The sequence below is a fragment of the Lactuca serriola genome, chromosome 5 (assembly GCF_051521515.1).
Source record: "Lactuca serriola cultivar US96UC23 chromosome 5, Lser_US96UC23_V15, whole genome shotgun sequence".
NCBI lineage: Eukaryota > Viridiplantae > Streptophyta > Magnoliopsida > Asterales > Asteraceae > Lactuca > Lactuca serriola.
The window spans coordinates 359,563,257-359,583,717 of NC_136412.1; the positions used below are offsets into that span (position 1 = coordinate 359,563,257).

The 20,461-nt window shown below is 40.8% G+C and overlaps 2 protein-coding genes across 2 annotated transcripts; one reads left to right on the forward strand and one right to left on the reverse strand.

Moving 5' to 3' along the window:
- Nucleotides 1-13,861: 13,861 nt before the first annotated feature.
- LOC145052213 (uncharacterized) lies at nt 13,862-14,751 on the reverse strand. Its single transcript, XM_079000007.1, has 2 exons — nt 14,384-14,751; nt 13,862-14,297 (listed from the first exon to the last, which is right to left on the reverse strand). The coding sequence occupies exons 1-2, from the start codon at nt 14,552-14,554 to the stop codon at nt 13,926-13,928; spliced, it is 543 nt and encodes a 180-aa protein (XP_078856133.1). The 5' UTR covers nt 14,555-14,751; the 3' UTR covers nt 13,862-13,925.
- Nucleotides 14,752-18,448: 3,697 nt separating this feature from the next.
- Nucleotides 18,449-20,117, forward strand: ABP1 (endoplasmic reticulum auxin binding protein 1). The gene is made up of 5 exons (XM_079004051.1): nt 18,449-18,644; nt 19,119-19,225; nt 19,320-19,523; nt 19,596-19,663; nt 19,767-20,117. The coding sequence occupies exons 1-5, from the start codon at nt 18,560-18,562 to the stop codon at nt 19,870-19,872; spliced, it is 570 nt and encodes a 189-aa protein (XP_078860177.1). The 5' UTR covers nt 18,449-18,559; the 3' UTR covers nt 19,873-20,117.
- The last annotated feature ends 344 nt before the right edge of the window (nt 20,118-20,461 follow it).

Consider the following 20,461-nt stretch of genomic DNA (forward strand, 5'->3'; position numbering starts at 1 on the left):
ATAGTGAGAAGACTCACCTCGTGAATATCGATAGCTAGCAAATCCCGAAATCACACGTGCTCGATCCTCCGAGCTACAATCTCCCTATAACATCATATGTCTCTAATTAACACTTTTTAACACTAAGGTTGACTACCCCTAAGAAGTCAACTCTGGTCAACTCTTGGTCAACGGTCAACGGTCAACTTTGACCGGACTCAACGAGTGCACTAGGGCGACTCGGCGAGTCTAGACGTTTTCACCAACTCTCTAGGATTCCCTTTTTGACACGTCGAGTACACCCCTGACTCGACGGGTTCCACCTGGCATGAATCGCGGGGCCACCACGACTCAACTCGTCGAGTCTCAAGAACAACTCGGCGAGTCCCAGCTCGACTCGGTCCACCTGTCAACCCTCTCTAACTCTCCCTGACTCACTGAGTCAACTCATAACTCGGATGGACCACTCACTGAGTGGTCAAGGACAATTTTCATGCTACTCGCCGAGTCTGTTCTTCAGACTCGGCGAGTCCATGCCATGCATCTACTCAAACTTGCTTCTGAGGTCAGATCCGCTCCAACAACTCATAGATCTGGCCTTCCTAGACTGATTCATCACGTAAAGTCCTTAACTTGGTGCCCATAACACACCCCATGGCTCATAAATGGCATTTTGACCTAAGGCATAAGGATTCCAATCCAAAACCTCCATTGATTCACAAAAAGCGTGGGCAAAGGGACACTCTGGACCTCCAAAGGTCCAGATCTACAGCTTAACTCACTCAAGGGACCAAGGAAGCACTAGATCTTATCATAAAAGGGCTCAATAAGCCCGAAATCAACATAAATCTCAACATAGCAGAAATAGCTCGAAGAATATACCTCAAATGCGATGTTCTGGACCTCAAGCCTTCAGGAAGTGGCTCCCCTTGCTTTCCCTTAGCTAATCCTCCCTTTTCCTTGCAAGATGACACCTCCAAGATCAATAATGGCCTCCTTCTATGCTCCAAACGCTCACACTCAATTAGGTTTTCACTCAAGGGACTGGTGAGCACAAATGACGGCCATAAGGCCCTTTAAATAGGTCTCAAACCCAAGAAATTAGGGTTTCATTAAACAGCGCAGACTCGCCGAGTCCATACCCTGGACTCGTCGAGTCCAGGCGCGAACCTGCGTCCAGAACCGCGATCCTACTCGGTGAGTCTGAGCTCCAACTCGCCGAGTCCCCTCTCAAAACACCAAAAACATAAACATAAAAGATACCTGGAAATCCGGGCTGTTACAACTCTCCCCCACTAGAACTAGACTTCGCCCTCGAAGTCTCGCTCTGAAAATAGCTCCGGATGCTGCTCACTCATCTCACGCTCCGGCTCTCAGGTCATCTTTGATCCCTTCCAATGTTGCCACTAAACCAACACCAGAGGTACCTCCTTGTTCCTCAGAACCTTGATCTTCCGATCTCTGATGGCCACTGGCCTCTCGGCATAATTCAGGCTCGCATCCACCTGAATATCCTCTAATGGAACCACTGCCGACTCGTCGGCTATACACTTCCTCAACTGCGACACATGAAAAGTGTCGTGAATCTGCCCCAACTCTGCTGGCAACTCCAAACGATAAGCTACCCGGCCTACCCTCGCAACCACACGAAATGGACCAATATACCGGGGCCCCAACTTGCCCCTCTTCCTGAATCGAATCACTCCTTTCCAAGGAGAGACCTTCAGGAGAACGAAGTCGCCGACCTGAAACTCAAGCTCGGACCGGCGTCTGTCTGCATAACTCTTCTGTCGGCTCTAAGCGGTCAACAACCTCTGTCTGACCTACTGAATCTGCTCTGTCATCTGAAGCACGATCTCTGTACTGCCCATCACTCGCTGATCAACCTCTCCCCAACAAATGGGGGTCCGACACCTCCTCCCATACAACAGCTCAAAGGGTGGCATACCAATGCTCGAATGATGGTTGTTGTTGTAGGAAAACTCTGCCAAGGGTAAATACGCATCCCAGCTACCCCCGAAATCCAACACACATGCTCGGAGCATGTCCTCAAGCGTCTGAATCGTCCGCTCACTCTGACCGTCTGTCTGGGGATGATATGCGGTACTAAAATGCAGTCTAGTACCCAACTCCTCATGAAATTTCTTCCAGAATCTGGAAGTGAGACGCACATCACGGTCCGAAACAATCGAGATCGGCACCCCATGCCGAGATACCACTTCCCTCACATACACCTCCGCCAATTTCTCTGCTGAGGAACTCTCACTAATGGCAAGGAAGTGAGCGCTCTTCGTCAACCTGTCCACAATCACCCAAATTGCATCAACTCCTCTGGCAGTCCTCGGCAATTTGGTGATGAAATCCATAGTGATCTGTTCCCACTTCCACTTGGGAACCTCCAATGGCTGCAACTTGCCATGCGGCCTCTGGTGCTCGGCCTTAACCCTACGGCAGGTCAAGCACCTCTCAACAAACCATGCGACGTCCCTCTTCATACAGGGCCACCAATACTCCTTTCTCAAATCCAAATACATCTTAGTGGCCCCCGGATGGATCGAAAATTTCGACCGATGTGCCTCCTCCATCAATGTGGTACGCGTTCCTCCCACAAACGGTACCCAGATACGCCCCTGAAATGTCATAAGACCCCGACCATCGGTCACGAACTCTGAAACCAAACCAACAACCCGTTCCCTCTTCTGCATCTCAGGTTGCACAGCCTCGGCCTGTGCCCCGCGAATGGCGTCCAATACCGGAGCTATCACGGTCAATCTCAAACACACATCCCGCAGTGGAGTGCTCTCCGCCCTGCGGCTCAACGCATCGGCTACCACATTAGCCTTGACTGGGTGGTACAGGATCTCACAATCATAATCCTTGACCACGTCCAACCACCTTCTCTGACGCATATTTAGGTTGGGCTAATCCATCAAATACTTCAAACTCTTATGGTCTGTGTATATCGTACACCGAACCCTATACAAGTAGTGACGCCAAATCTTGAGGGCGAACACCACTGCCCCCAACTCTAGATCATGGGTGGGATATCTCGTCTCGTGAGGCTTCAGCTGCCTCGATGCATATGCTATCACATGCCCTCTCTGCATCAGCACCGCTCCTAATCCCAAAATCGATGCATCACAGAATACCACAAAGTTCTCCATCCCTTCCGGGAGAGCTAACACCGGGGCTTCGCACAACCTCTGGCGAAGTTTCTCAAAGGAGGCCTGCTACTCAGGGCCCCATGAAAAAGCAACACCCTTCCGGGTCAATCTGGTGAGTGGCACTGCGATCTTGGAGAAATCGTTGACGAATCTCCGATAATACCCTGCCAACCCTAGGAAACTCCTGATCTCGGAGGGTGACTTCGGTACCTCCCAACTCATCACTGCCTCCACCTTGGCCGGATCGACCAAAATCCTTTCTTGGTTAACGAGATATCCTAAGAACTGAACCTCCCGCAACCAGAAATCACACTTGGAGAATTTGGCATAGAGCCTCTCCGATCTCAGAACTCCAAGAACCTCTCTCAGATGCTCCTCATGCTGCTCTCTAGATCTCGAATATACCAGAATGTCGTCGATAAACACAATCACCGACCGATCCAGCATCGGCCTACACACTCGGTTCATGAGATCCATGAACACTACCGGGGCATTGGTGAGCCCAAAAGGCATCACCACAAACTCATAATGCCCATAACGCGTCCTGAACACTGTCTTCTGGACATCCTCATCCCGCACTCTCACCTGATGATACCCAGACCTCAAATCGATCTTGGAGAACCAAGATGCTCCCTGCAGCTGATCGAACAAATCGTCGATCCTCGACAATGGGTAACGGTTCTTGACCGTCAGCTTGTTCAACTCCCGGTAATCAATGCACATCTGGTGTGAACCATCCTTCTTCTTGACGAACAGGATAGGTGCTCCCCACGGCGAGCTGCTCGGCCGAATAAACCCCTTCCCCAGCAGCTCCTGAAGCTGTGAGGATAACTCTTGCATCTCTGGAGGTGCAAGGCGATAAGGCACCTTAGCGATAGGCGCAGCCCCCGGAACCAAATCGATACTGAACTCCACTTGCCTCATAGGAGGCATACCCGACAACTCCTCGGGAAATACATCCGGGAACTCACGCACTACCGGGACCTCCTCCACTGAACTCGGCCTCTCGGAAATCACCCGCATATCCACCACATACGCCACAAAACCCTTACAGCCCTGCTGTAGACACTGCCTCGCCCTAGCGGCCGAACAAAACGCTGATCCTGAACGTGTACCCTCGCCGTATACCAAAAGAACTCCCCCACTAGGGTCTCGTATGGTCACCAGCTGTCGCTCGCAGTCGATGACCGCACCGAATCTGCTCAACCAATCCATGCCCACAATGACACAGACATCACCCATAGCAATAAGAATCAGATCAATCGGGAACTCAACACCGAATATCTCAACTACGCAACCTCGGAGAACCTCCGTGGCATATATCACTCTCTCATCAGCTATGGAAACTCTCGGAGGCCGACTCAACGCCTCACGACTAATACTGATATGTTGACTAAAAGCCAAAGATACAAAAGACCGACTCGCACCCGAGTCAAATAACACCAAGGCAGGTACAGAATTCACAAGAAAAGTACCTACGCATAACATAACATAAGCATAATATCTCAACATCAAAATAAATATATGAAAGAATACATACCAGCCACGACATCGGGCGTTGCGCGGACCTCCTCCGCGGTCAGCTGAAAGGCTCTCCCTCGTGCCCTTGGCGCCTCGGCCTTCACTGGCCGACTCTCTGTAGCTCTGATGGCGGCAGGGGCAGATCCTTGAGGTGCTCCCTGAGATGACCCTCGCAGCTGCGGACACTCTGCCTTCCGGTGTCCGGTCTGATTGCAGTGGAAGCACACTGCAAACCCCTTGGGGCAATCCTTGGCCATATGCCCCTCCTTGCCACATTTGTAGCAAGATCCCGCTTGGCAGACTCCATCATGACCCTTGCCACACTTCCCACAAGTGCGGCCCTTCTGGATCCCTGGTTTGGGATCAGCGGGCTTGGCCCGCTTGGCTGCCGGCTGAGACTGTGCCGGTCGCCGATCCCTCCCCTGAGACTCCGCATCCTCCCTAGCCTGAGTCTCTAGCTCAATCTCCCTCTTCCGGGCATTTGCCTGAAGCTCAGCAAATGTCCGGTACGAGGAGTTCGCCGCGAACTCCCGAATATCCCGCCTCAAAACGCTTAAATAACGGCTCATACGTGCCTGCTCAGTGGACACATGCTCAGGGCAGAACATCGCCCTCTCATGAAACATCCTCGTGATCGTTGTAACCGACTTAGTACCCTGCTTGAGGGTCAGAAACTCCTATGCCAAACGTTCCCTCTCCACCTGGGGAACATACTCATCTCGGAACATGACAGTGAATCTCTCCCAGGTCACTGCCGCAAGCTCAGCAGGCGTATAATGCGCCGTCACAAACTTCCACCAGTCCTTCGCTCCCAAGCGAAGCTGGTTCAGCGCGAACCGGACCTTCAAATGCTCAGGAGATGAGCAAGTGAAGAAACACCCCTCAATATCAGATATCCACCTCATCGCTGCCACCGGATCCTGGGTCCCATCAAATTTTGGTGGTTTTGTGTTGCTGAACTCTCGGAACAGCAACGCATCACCACCTTGCGGCCTCGCAGCAGCAATTGCTGCGGTAGCCGCTGCAACAGCAGCCTCGGAAAGAGCGGCATAACACTCATCAAACGTCTCAATCAGCATGGTCTTTATAGACCCAAACATCTCCAGTATCTCTGCCCTGATGGCCGCAGCCACCTCCTCATGAATGATCCGACGGATCTCCTCATCACTGGTACCACTGCTCTCGGGCATCAAGCGTGTCCTCACCATGATCTACCTCTGAAATACAACATACGATAAATTAGAACCCTTACGAGCATACTCACACTCGTCAACTCTTTCCTCCTTCATTCTTGGTATTCCAAAGATTCTTACTTGGGCTGTACACCGCTCCGGTGCTTTCAGTAGTACGGGCCCAATACTACTGTCCACACCGTATCAGAATACACCCCAAGTCCTCCTCTTCGGATCCCAATTTCCAAGTACTCTATCATGCATAGACCTCCTTCTAATAGATCTCTCATAAGCCCCTCGCTGCTACCTACTCACTCTCAAGCATCTCATAGCAGCTCACCTCTTCCTAGGCTAAGGCATCACAAATCAGGCCACTCTAGTCCTAATAGGAATACCTAGCCTACTCTAGCATGTGAATACATCATATCAGTATCAATATCACATAACATAAGGGTATTTTGGGAAATCACCGTTCGGGCGCGGACTGATCGTACACACAACTCTGCTCTGCATTTTCAAAATCTTCTATACTTCTCTCTCTTTTTTTGAAAATACTTCTCAAATCCTCAGTTTGAGTTCAAATACGCCCAAAGGTGTACTCGAATCCCTCAAACCAAGGCTCTGATACCAACTTGTAACACCGTATCGTTCAAAATAATTTTTCACAATTTATAAAAACATTTCTCATTAACTTTTCATAAAAACATCAAGTTTAAATCTCAATTCACATTATACAAAACCCCAAGATCAATGTATATCAAAAATCTCATGCGTGTGTACAGATCAAGCAGGCGCCTTCCCACGGTTATCGCTAGTACCTGAAACAACACCACTAACACTGTAAGCACAAAGCTTAGTGAGTTCCCCAAAATACCACATAAACACACACACACACACACATATATATATATATATATATATATATATATATATATATATATATTAGCCACTCGAGGCTATAACTCTGTGGGTCCGTGCACCCAAGCTCTGTGAACCCTCAGGTTCTAACTCTGAGAACCTTCCGGTTCCAACTCTATAAACATGCACAGCATAAATCACATAGACATCATGCAGTACAACACATAGCATACACATAACATACACATACTCTAACACATAACTCTGATTACCTACTCAAGGTAAAGTATAGTGAGAAGACTCACCTCGTGAATATCGATAGCTAGCAAATCCCGAAATCACACGTGCTCGATCCTCCGAGCTACAATCTCCCTATAACATCATATGTCTCTAATTAACACTTTTTAACACTAAGGTTGACTACCCCTAAGAAGTCAACTCTGGTCAACTCTTGGTCAATGGTCAACGGTCAACTTTGACCGGACTCGACGAGTGCACTAGGGCGACTCGGCGAGTCTAGACGTTTTCACCAACTCTCTAGGATTCCCTTTTTGACACGTCGAGTACACCCCTGACTCGACGGGTTCCACTTGGCATGAATCACGGGGCCACCACGACTCAACTCGTCGAGTCTCAAGAACAACTCGGCGAGTCCCAGCTCGACTCGGTCCACCTGTCAACCCTCTCTAACTCTCCCTGACTCACTGAGTCAACTCATAACTCGGCTGGACCACTCACTGAGTGGTCAAGGGCAATCTTCATGCTACTCGCCGAGTCTGTTCTTCAGACTCGGCGAGTCCATGCCATGCATCTACTCAAACTTGCTTCTGAGGTCAGATCCGCTCCAACAACTCATAGATCTGGCCTTCCTAGACTGATTCATCACGTAAAGTCCTTAACTTGGTGCCCATAACACACCCCATGGCTCATAAATGGCATTTTGACCTAAGGCATAAGGATTCCAATCCAAAACCTCCATTGATTCACAAAAAGCGTGGGCAAAGGGACACTTTGGACCTCCAAAGGTCCAGATCTACAGCTTAACTCACTCAAGGGACCAAGGAAGCACTAGATCTTATCATAAAAGGGCTCAATAAGCCCGAAATCAACATAAATCTCAACATAGCAGAAATAGCTCGAAGAATATACCTCAAATGCGATGTTCTGGACCTCAAGCCTTCAGGAAGTGGCTCCCCTTGCTTTCCCTTAGCTAATCCTCCCTTTTCCTTGCAAGATGACACCTCCAAGATCAATAATGGCCTCCTTCTATGCTCCAAACGCTCACACTCGATTAGGGTTTCACTCAAGGGACTGGTGAGCACAAATGATGGCCATAAGGCCCTTTAAATAGGTCTCAAACCCGAGAAATTAGGGTTTCATTAAACAGCGCAGACTCGCCGAGTCCATACCCTGGACTTGCCGAGTCCAGGCGTGAACCCGCGTCCAGAACCGCGATCCTACTCGGCGAGTCTGAGCTCCAACTCGCCGAGTCCCCTCTCAAAACACCAAAAACATAAACATAAAAGATACCTGGAAATCCGGGCTGTTACAATATATATAGAACGCCCAAATCTGACTGCGTATGAGGAAGTTATGATTTTCTGAAGTTTCGACTTAGCGGTATGTAGCCCGAATACTCGATTTGAAATCGAGCTGTTTTTATCCGAAACAATCTAAACGAGAATCGAAGATCTCGTTAGTGGTATCGAAGCGATAAAAAGTTAGGCGAGAACGGACGCCGGACGAAGAAGTTATGAATTTATAACGAAGTTTTCTTGTCCCGGCCTACTAAAAATAAATTATAAAAATAAAATCAAAATTAGCCGACGGAGACTAAACGAAAGTCGTAGATCGTAGTCTCACCTACGCGTGGATATAAAGAACGTCAAAAACGGAGTTTGTATGAAGAAGATATGAATTTTTGAAGTTTATTAAATAATTAAAATATATAAATTTAATCTTTAATTCGGATGTATATCCGAAGGAGTCACCGATCTGATCCGAAGTACGCCGAGCGTACCCCGATGCATGCACCGCCTCGGACTCAAGTGCTCCGATGACGCATGCAGTGACGATTCGAGGAGTACGCCCCGCGTAAGGGCATTACTGTAACGCCTGTGTTTCTGGGCTTGTCATTAATGTTGATATAATAGTCTAGGTTAACCTTTGTAACCCGTTTTGAAATAATAGAAGTGTATTATTTGAGTATTATGTGTTTTGTGCTTAATTGCTTAATTATGTGGGTTGATTAATTAAGAATAAAAATAAGCGTCAAAATTTAAGTGTAAAATAAACTTAATATCTTTGGATAATGTTGTAGTAGTTGAAACGAGGTTTCCGAATATATATAGAACGCCCAAATCTGACTTCGTATGAGGAAGTTATGATTTATCGAAGTTTCGACTTAGCGGTATGCAACCTAAAATACTCGATTTGAGATCGAGTGGTTTTTAGCCGAAGAATTCTAAACGAGGATCGAAGGTCTCGTTGTTGGTATCAAAGCGATAAAAAGTTAGGCGAGAACGGACGTCAAGCGAAGAAGTTATGAATTTATAACGAAGTTTTTCTGTCGCGGCCTATTAAAAATAAATAATAAAAATAAATTCGAAATTAGCCGACAGAGTCTAAACGAAAGTTGTAGAGCGTAGTCTCACCTTCGCGTGGATATAAAGAACGTCGAAAACGGAGTTCGTATGAAGAAGATATGAATTTCTGAAGTTTATTAATTAATTTGTATTTATTTTTAATTGAAAAATCCGACATTATCCGAAGGGGAGTCAACGGTCCGATCTGAAGTACGCCCCGCGTACTCCGAAGATGTGGACACTCGCAACAAGTGGCTTCAGATGACGAACGCAGTGACGATTTCGGACCTGTACTCCCCGCGTACGTGCGAGGCTCAGCCTCTATAAAAGGCTTGCGAGGGCAGCCGGCTCTTTTGCTAATTTTCTCTCTTCTCTCTCCCGTTTTGCATCGATTTGCGTGCCAGAAATACCCCGAAGCCCCGGTATCATTCTCGAGCCCCGAGGCAAGTCCCGAGATCCCGAAGATCCCGAGAAGTGCGGTTCCCGAGCCGAAGCTCTGCCCGCGAGAAGTTTGATTTTTGTAGAGATCTTCCAGATCTGCTGAGGATTACTACTTCTGCAAGTCGTAGTGTTGTCCGATCGTCTTCTGATCAAGTGAGTGTATACTACCTTTCATAAACACGATAATAATACAAGTATGGTTCGAGTGTATTAAGTATATTGTTGTTTATATGTGTGAGTGTGTAGTAACTTTCTTCTAACGCATGATTATGAAGTATTTTATAGGAAATACGTGTTATGTGTAGAATTTGTTGTTATGTGTGTGAATGTATGTTCACCCTCTTCCACCTCATAGATCTGAATTGCTTTCTATGAAATACGTGTTACGTGGGTATGCCTCATCTGTTATGTGGAATATATATTGAATGAAAATGATATACAGGTTTTAAACTATGTATGAAAAGTATATATTTTATCTACTAATATGTTGGGTAGAACATGGGTAGATAGTTGGTGTGGAATAAACAGACGAGAGGCCTCGATGTTGTTGTTGTTGTTGATCTAGTTATTCAGCGGAGTATGGATAACGACCACAGACTCTTTCTAGACAGCCCAGTGGAACGCTAGCAGGTTCATAACCTGTAGGTGTTGTGAACGATGTGTTCACCGGTGTACTCTATCCCCCTCATGGTTGCCTTTAGGATATCTATCGTTGAGGAAACCCCTTAGCAGTGATGTCCGTCCCGATGAAAATCCTAGATTAGGTCCCTTGAGATAGATGTTATTTTAGGGACGTAAAGTGAGGATAACGGGAATGGGTAATCGGGATAGTGATTGGTTGGTGAAATTAAATATAATTTATTTATTGTGGGTTGAAAACCCTATATACTCACCAGGCTCCCAAGCCTGACCCACTCAGTTTTATTTGTATTACAGGTAGTGGCGCGAGGGCATAAGATGGTTGAATCATCAAGTTGTTTTGTTTACAAGTCTGTATATGTATATATTTGTTGAATGACTTGTAATGTTGTCGTTTATGCTTTATGGTCTGTATCGGAACATGACATCCCGAGTTTTGATTATATAATGAAAATGCATCTCTTGATGAAATGCTTTGATAAATATTATTTTATCATGTTTTGTTTTGGGAACAAATTCCGCAACTCTTTCAAATCAAAAGGATTTACTCTAAAATTAGTTAAAAGCATAAATGAAAATCGGTCTTTTCTGGCCGAGATTTTGGGGATGTCACAGTTGGTATCAGAGCATTAGTTTAAGCGAACTAGGAATTTGTATGATTTCTAGACTTAAACTTAGAATGCTAAGTGGAATTTTGAGATGTGTGTCTGTTGGATTTTAGACACGAGCACTAGTTTATTTTAGGAAAGTTGCCTAAAATGCTTTTATGTGCTAAATGTTATATGTTGCCATATATGATATTAATTGTTCGGATCTACGGTCTGTTGCCGACCGGATCTGGAAACCTTATGTGTGTAGGATTCTAAGCGTATGCCTACGTTATTAGAACTAACATGTAAACGTTTCAGAGTAATAAGGATGATTTGAATATCTATCGTGAATGAGGATCTAATTTCACCTTATTCGGTGTATAGATCAAAAATGGTGGGAACAAGGAGTGGCGTTGGAAATGCGGATGAAAACAGGAATCAACCGCCAGTTATTGAGCAAATCCCTGTTGTAGCAGCAACACCAGAACCAATAACAATGGCTGCGGTGCAAGCCATGATTCGGGCTATGCTAGCCGAACAAAGGGAGGAGATGCGACAAATGTTGCATGATAATAGGGATGAACCTATCATACCTATTGAGGAACCCGAATTGATTCCTGAGCAATCGGAGGAAGGGAACAATAGTCGCATTATGAGTCAAGTTGGGGCTCAAGGAGAAAGAAGGAACGATCCGGAAAGGAGAAACAACAAGGATGGGCGAATGTACAAGAACTTCTTGGGCGCCAAGCCGAGTCGTATTCGTATTGAAAGGTTGTATGAAAGGTTGTATGAAATTAACCATTGATCTTATCTAAGTGGAGGAGCCACATCTACTGCCACTGCATTTTCAAATTGAAAGGTTGTATGAAATTAACCATTGATCTTATCTAAGTGTGCATATTAATATAATTACAAAAGACACAATATTGTTGTAAGTAGCATATACTCAAGAAATATAAATTACCTTTTTGATGTTTGCAGGGAAGCTTTGCTTAAGGTAGATGGGTTCTAATATCGATCCAAAAATGAAAGCAGAGAGTGAGAACGTGTGCTTCAAACTTGATGGTATGTATTTCATTTTATCTTTTGAATTACTCCAAATTTACACAACGAAATGAAAATAATTATTTGCAAGGTTGGTTCAATTTTGTTTCGTTTTGAAGATCTATTAACACATATTTTGTTTTTTGTTTATAGTTATAAATTCAACTATAAAGTTTCTCAACGGTTACAAATTGGCCTCAGGTATGTAATGTTATACCACTGTCCATTCTCTTTTCGCCCTCTTTTTGTCTTTGTGGTTGATTTTTGGATCTGGTTCCTAAACTCAAAAGGGTTTTACCGTTGTGTCTTCCTTCACAACTTCTCGAATGGGTCCAAGGTACTATCTAAATCCTACCTTCCCTCTCGATTAGGTTTCTTAACTATATTTTCTACGTGGAATGTATACATCAATAAAGGAGGCGTTTGTAGCTGCTTATGAGGATTTAACAAGCGGCACACCTGCTTTACTTTTTGGACATGTTATAACATGAGGTTGCATTTCCTTGCTACTGAAAAGTGTGGCCCATATCAGATTACTGTTAGTTTATTGTGCTTATTAATTTATGTTTTTGGAAGAAAAAATATTATTGATTTGTTTTTATTTGTTGTTTAGGTTCTTGTGAGAAACATCCCCTCTGATGTTAAGGAATCTGTTAGACCATTTCCTGTCCTTCTTTCTTGGTTTGATTCCAGCAACAAAGTTTCTATACTTTTTTTATGTGTGTATGTTATTTTTATAGCTTACTTGATGTATATGTGTCTCAGGTAGATGCTAGAATTTATTTGTGGAGGTGGGATACCTGTATTGTGATGTTGGATGTTGTTCGAATAATTACCAGGTAAGATAATTGTAGTTTTTTTAAAGAAAAAATTACTTAGTAGTTAAAGGAAAAACTTATGGTAACACGAATTTTCTATTTAGTTTACTCTACATTTATCCTTATTGGTGAGTAACACTTTGTTGGATCCAATCCATACATACATAAATCGTGACCGAATGAGAGTTTTTATGTAGGGTTAATTAATAAATGAACTAAAGAAAGATGCTTATGAAGCAGGGCTTCATTTGCGGTATTTCTATTTATTATTTTGGATATTTACAATTCATGTATTTTATTGGACAGAAATTCAATGAATAAGATTTATAGGTAATTTATCCCAAATTAACAATGTACTTATATATATATATATATATATATATATATATATATATATATATATATATATATATATATATATATATATTTTCTAATTTCAGGGGTTTTCACGCCAATCGATAGGCCAACGACACATAATAAGGTAGACCATTAAAAAATTTGCTTTCTTCCAAATGACGTTTATACCATATGTTTGATATTGTTAGTGTGAATGAGTAGATGTGCAAAAAGATCTGGTGAGGTTTGGTTAGATATGTTTTGTCTATTTCAATTTTTGGTTACACATAGTTGAATAAGTTTTTTAATTGCTATCAATTTTTATCAAGTTCATTAATAATATGACTTAATTATTTAAAAACTATAAGAAATAAGTTGATAGTAATCATCATCCTTTCTTCATTCTCCTTATATCCATACCAAACTTTATGCTCGCCTAACTATAATATCAAGGTTGCAGAAAACGCTAGACGTTAGCTAGGCGGTGGACTGGGGTCTAGGGATTAATCGGTTAGACGGGGATTAATCGGGGGATTAATCGGAGACCATTAATTATTAAAAAAATAATTCAAAAAATTATAAATCTAATTTTAATACTAAGAATATAAGTAAATAAGCATAAAAGTTTAATAATAACTTAATAAGTTTAACAAACACAACCATTTATCATCCAAAATAAACATAAAAGTTTAATAATAAGTTTAACAAGCACACCAAATCATGTCCAACAAGTCCATAAAAGTTTAAAATAAGTTTTAACAAGCACAACAATTTTCTTCTAATCTTCACCACATACTTCCATTATTTGAACCTCATCCGACTCATATTCGTCTTCTTCTAACACTTGATCCTCACTCTCGGACTCGAAATCTTCATCAAAAAGTTCCCTCGTTTTTGGACTTTCTCGGGGTGCTTGACTAACATCGGTTTCAAGAGTTTCATCAACCGTTTTGGGGTCTACTTCATCTACATCACAATCATCGCAATCAACAATCCATTCTTGAGCGGAGAGAGAATGATTTGATAATAGCACTTCTATGTTTCTATCTTTTCTCTTTTTGTTTTTCTCCATTAAATTAGCATTGAATTGAACATAAACAAGATTGTTCAATTTGCTTGTCTCCAATCTATTTCGTTTCTTTGTGTGTACCTACAAATTTAAACACAACAAAGAGTTTAAACATGCTTAATATTTAAATTTTATAAAATATAAATTTAATGCTTTATATTACTAACCCCTTCAAACGTGCTCCAATTCCTTTCACAACCTGATGAACTACTAGTTAAAGAAAGAATCCTCATTGCAATCTTTGTCAAATGAGGAGTTGTGCCACCAAATAGTCCCCACCAACTAGCTATGATTTTGAAACAAATCATCTTTTGTAGACTTTGGACATGAAGATACATTCCCCGTTACATGAGCAATATGTTGTTTCATCCTATAAATCCCCCCACCAAACACTTTTCCGCACAAGGTACATTTCAATCTATCCATGTTGCTTTTATCTGGGATGACACCATATTCCCAACCAACATCATCTGAATTACGTTTATGTGCACCAGTGGCGGTTGATCCAACAGATGTAGTAGATGCATTAGATGCCATTGATTGTCAACTGTTATAAAAAAAATACATTAACACATTAAAAATTCTCACTAAATCAACAAACTTTGTATCATATCCATTTATCATCACTTCATCTAATATTTATTATTGAGTATATCATGATTATCATCACATTAACACATTAAAAATAGCTGAATACTCACTCACATATCACTAAAAAAATCACATTAACAATAACACCGTATTGGTGTTATTCATATCAGAGGCTCTGTAAACAAGTTCTGTAAACTGACTAAACTCAATCATATTTCCAAACTCGCTTCTAATTAATTTTTAGCAAAAACAACCTGTTCTGTAAACTCAATCTCAGCTCTATATGAAGCAATGATACTGGAACTAAGTAAACTCAATCACATTAACAGAATAACAGGTATGAATGTTACCCAACTTTCGTATTCAACAGGTAGTAAAGATCAAAGAATCGGGCCAAAATACTGGAAACAAGTTGATAAACTAAACAAGTTGATACCGGAATCGGGCCAAAGTACGAATGTTACCCAACTTTCGTCTTCCATGTTTAACAGAAAAATGAGCATATATTTCATCATTAGTTCATCAGAAATCAATTGATTAACACCTTAAACCGAGGACAATAGATAAAATTGAAATTTGATAGCAAAAATCGAGTTTGATAAACTAACCTGTGTCGATTATGAAGATTGTTGCCGAACACCGAATACAATGCAGCCTAACAGCGGCTCTAACAGCAAAGATGGCGGATTTCACACATTGGGGTTGTAACAGGCGATGGCGACGACACTATTATCTTCTTCGATTTCATCTTTTAGTCAAGAGAGAAACCACAAAAAAGTTCTCAGCTTTTAGTCGAGAGAGAAACCACAGCGACGGGAAAGAGCGAAGTGGGAACGAGCCCTAGAAAAAGTTATCATTTTTTACGATTTTGCCCCTAATCTTTTTTGAAAATCCGTTGACCGATGTTGACCACTTAAACGCCTAGATCCGATTATCTCCGATTATATCTGATTAGCTCCGAGTTTGACCGGCTTTGACCAGCCCCGATTACCTTGAGCGATTACACATAAAACGTGGTCGGTTGAAGTCCGCCTAGCGCCTAGGCGCCGATTAATTGGCCGCCTAGGCCGATTTTTACAACACTGTATAATATACATAATGCATATTGATGTTCTCATCCATTGACCAGGTATATATTAATATCATAAGCAAAGTTGTTAACTTTTGGTAGCTTTAGGAGTATCTAATGACATAGGTATTTTGTTTAAATTCAATTTTATGCAGGGATGCAGGGATGCAGGTATAGTCTTGTGGGGAGGTCATTTTATTTCCCTGATCTTGGGCGTAGACAACCATTGGGTGAAAGTTTGGAAAGCTGGCATGGTTTTTATCAGAGCATTAGGCATACATAAGTGGAGCTTTCCCTCAATATTGGTCAGTTTGTTCAGTTTGGTCAATATTTTCTCATTGATTTTAGTCTATAGAATCTTTAATAAGGGCAAAACTTTATAAAATTCAGAAAGTGCAGGGACAAATTTTCTAATTTACTAAAAAAATTGCAACTTTTCTTTTGGTATTCTTTGAAATTTGTTGCCCTGGTGTTGTTTTATGACATGTTTGTGATGCATATATGTTTTCTACTGCATTCATCGAGCCACTGCCTGTGATTAACTTTCTAACACAACTACTGAATAGACATGTTTTTTCCAAGACCTTTGTCTGATGCAAACCGACTGAAGGTTAGCTTATTTTTTTTGAAAATTGTTTTAATATGATTCAACACTCATTGATTTATTATTTTTTTCTTTTTGCATTTTTTTTGCTGAATAGATCAAAAAAGCAATGACAAGAGTCAAGGTTGAAATTACCCACCGTGGAACCAATTATATGCTGCAATTTTATTATTTGGAAAAAAATAGCAACATACCATATGTCATTTTGGTCTTCACATGAATATATTATTTCAGCTGCTTGGCAGGTGGCAACAGAGCAAGTAGATGTTGCCGTCATGGAAATGGAAAGATTGATGCAACCACAGGGACAAGAAATTTTTTTTACTTTGACTTTGTATGTTCGAAACGTATTGTTTTCAAATCAAACTTGGTATTGATTTTGTTACAAATTTGATAGAAAGTTTTGTTGGGACAGTTTCCAATGACTACCATTTGTGAGATCAAAATCTTAAAGAAACTGCATTCTCATCTTAAAGAAACTGCATCATGAGAATGTTATAAAACTTAGGCTATGTTTGGCGGACTAGTTGAAAAGCTAGCTGTTAAATAAAAAGCTAGCTGATAGCTGAAAAGCTAGCTGATAAAAAAATAACGTTTGGTAAAACTAGCTGAAAAGCTAGCTGAGATATATAAAATTACATAAAAGGACATGTAAGAATATGTGTTTCTATAATTAATTAAGGGGTGTATTTGGAAAATTTTAAAAAAGCTCCTAAAAAGCTAGTCTAAGTAGCTTTTCAAAAAGCTAGCTTATAAGCTAGCTTATCAGCTACTTTTTGGCTTACCAAACACGACAACATAAAAAAGCTCGAAAAATAAGCTAGCTTATCAGCTAGCTGTTGCGTGCCAAACACAGCCTTAAACATATTGTTACTTCTCCAAGTAAGTTATAGTCAATTTCTAATTTATGGAAACTACCTTAACCTCAATGTTTGATAACTAATTTAGGTTGTGTGTATTTCAGGATTCACCATCTAATTTGCTTGGTAGCTAAAGCTTTTCCAAATAAACGTTTATCTATCCAAGCTTTGATAACTGAGTTATAAACTCATGGTCTTTTATCCAATTTTCAGCCTTCCCTAGAACATCCTAAATTACTCTTCCATAACTAAACCCTTACAAACGTGAAATCATAGAGTTGAGAACTTAGTAATCCAATTTACTTTAGGATTCACTATCTAATTTAATTAGTATGATGAGAATGCTGTAATTTTATGGTATTGGTTGCTAAAGCTTTTCCAAATGAAAAATTTATCATTCTGTGTATAACAAGGTTGATTTATTTTAGTTTAAATGAAGTAATAACAACTTCTGTAAGGAGGAGGATGATATGAAACCAATGTCATGGCTTTATAGCATAACTTACATTTTATGTGAAGAAATATAAATACATTGCTTTAAATACTTAATCAATAACAACTAATACAATCAAATACCTTCTAACCCCCGCAACGCGGGGGGAATCTTCCCTAGTTTAAATAGTTAAATACCAAAATAGATAAAGACATAGGGGGTGTTTGGATAGAGAAAAAAATAGGTTGCTTATTGCTTATTGCTTATTGTTTAATCCCACCGCAATAAACAAATTTAAGTGTTTGGATATAAATATTTAAAAATCAGCTTATTGCGGTAGGAATAAACTAAATAAACTGATTTTAATAAGTAAGGAGGGGAAATGCTTATTGTTTATTGCTTATTGGTTATTGGTTATTTTACTTATATAAGCTGTTTTGTTTGTCAAACACTTAAGATGCTTATTACTTATTGCTTATTCCTACCGCAATAAGTTAATCCAAACATATTTTAAAAAAATGTTTATTCCCACCGCAATAAATAAGCAAATAAGAATAAACTAATAAATTAAAAATTATTTATCCAAACACCGCTATGCTATAATGTTTTTTTAAAATTTGGCAAAATATAAATTGCTAAGAAGCCTAGAACACTCGCTTACACATTATTTATTCTTTCTTTTTCTCCTAACTTCCAGAACAAATGAAATTATACGTGGAAGTTGAAGTGAGCATTGGCGTCGCCATCGATTTCGTGCCCACTGAATAGAGGGAGAGAGAGAGAGAGATGGCGGAGCTTACTGTGATTCTGTACATGCTTTCGATTTCTCTGTTCACGGCCACCGTCTCCGCTTCCCAGTGTTCAACCAACGGTCGGTTGCTTCTTTATTCTACACACGAATTTCATAAACAATTCGATTTGGTTATTTAAACTTTGAAGTTTGGTTTCTGTTTCATAAGTTAGTGTCGAATTTCGTTATTGAGACCTAATATAGTTTGCTGCATTTGTTTTTACCCAAATTTGCGTTTTAGTAGCATATATGATTGCCCTAATGACGTACTTACGAGTGTTTGAATGAAGTCTCGATAACTAATTTTTCCGTATGTGGCAACGCTATTTGTTTTTTGTCAAGCAGTCAAGTAATTGCCTCTTAACTTTGGACTAGAAATGTAAAATTACCTAATGATTCAGACTTTAATCGCCTTGTGGTAACTAATTGTATCATTCTGAATTCGCAATAATCAATTTGAAATTAGATCTTTGATGTTTGTGCATATTGTCATGCTTCTAATCATTTTTAGTTTCAGATATGAACTTTTATCTGATCATTTCCTTTGTTGTATAGGATTTCCATTAGTGAGGAACATCAATGAGCTACCACAAGATAACTATGGAAGACCTGGCTTATCTCACATAACTGTTGCAGGTTCCCTCATGCATGGGCTGAAAGAGGTGACAAAATCCACCACAAATCACCATGTTAAGTTAAGCATATCACCAAATGTTTAAGTTTTTGATGACATTTTCTCAAATATGTTCTCAACAGGTTGAGATATGGCTTCAGACCTTTGCTCCAGGAGCACGAACACCGATTCATAGACATTCATGTGAGGAAGTTTTCATAGTTTTAAAAGGGAGTGGCACTCTTTATCTTTCCTCAAATTCTCACTCAAAGTCCCCTGGAAAGCCACAAGAGTTTAATGTCTTTTCAAATTCCACATTTTACATCCCTGTTAATGATGCTCACCAGGTAATTAATCATTCTGCTGTTATCTTCCATACATGATATACATGGATCATCATGATGAATCCTTTTTTGCAGCTTTGGAACACAAATGACAAAGAAGATTTGCAAGTTCTGGTTGTTATATCTCGTCCACCAGCTAAAATGTAAGTGATTACTCCAATCTTTCTGTTGTTATAATGTGTTTCAGCATTCATGTCATGTCTATTATTTATACTGCTATTCCTTGTGGGCTACAAAATTATGCAGATTCATGTATGATGATTGGTTGATGCCACACACTGCTGCAAGACTTAAGTTTCCTTATTTCTGGGATGAACAGTGCTACCAGACAAATTCAAAAGACGAGCTTTGACCTTCATGGTTGTAAAGTTACACATTTGGTGATACTGGTAGTTTGGCGCATTTTATAGTCAAAATGGGTTTATTTGGGTTTTATTGATAATGGGTCGAATTTTAAACGAATTAACCGAAAAGGAAATGGTTTAAAAGTTGCTTATCTTCAACAGTGAAGCCATGTTTGGGGAGTGTTATTATATTGACTTTGTTTTAGTATTTCATCAAAAAGTGACCTTAAAGAAGTTCATTACTTCACAAAAACAGCTTAAGTCAAATTGTGTTGACTAATTTGTAAAGTGTATTCGCACAATGACTTCTTTATATCCTGATTATGAAACCCGTTTTACTTGAAGCACTCGTATGATTTCATTATGTTCTAAAGAAGAATCTGATGATGAAGTTTGAAATATGTTTCGGGAAATATGTTAAAAGTTTTTCAAGCTTATAACTATGAGTAGGAACTCAGGGTTTTCAAAACCAAGAGGTTGTTGAATATGTATATGTCAGTTCCACATTCACTGTTGAGGAAAGCACAATATTCGTCAATTTGATAGACTTTGAAGACTCATTAGAGAGTAGCATTTGACAACTAGTCTAGGTTTGTT

What these genes read in the sequence shown, in the direction of transcription:
- LOC145052213 (XM_079000007.1), bottom strand. Translation starts at nt 14,554, where the DNA reads ATGTATCTTCATGTCCAAAGTCTACAAAAGATGATTTGTTTCAAAATC. An exon ending in ATTGGAGCACGTTTGAAGGG is followed by an intron (nt 14,298 to 14,383) that starts GTTAGTAATATA and finishes TTAAATTTGTAG; the next exon opens with GTACACACAAAGAAACGAAA.
- ABP1 (XM_079004051.1), top strand. Translation starts at nt 18,560, where the DNA reads ATGGCGGAGCTTACTGTGATTCTGTACATGCTTTCGATTTCTCTGTTC. An exon ending in TTCCCAGTGTTCAACCAACG is followed by an intron (nt 18,645 to 19,118) that starts GTCGGTTGCTTC and finishes TTTGTTGTATAG; the next exon opens with GATTTCCATTAGTGAGGAAC. An exon ending in CTGTTAATGATGCTCACCAG is followed by an intron (nt 19,524 to 19,595) that starts GTAATTAATCAT and finishes CCTTTTTTGCAG; the next exon opens with CTTTGGAACACAAATGACAA.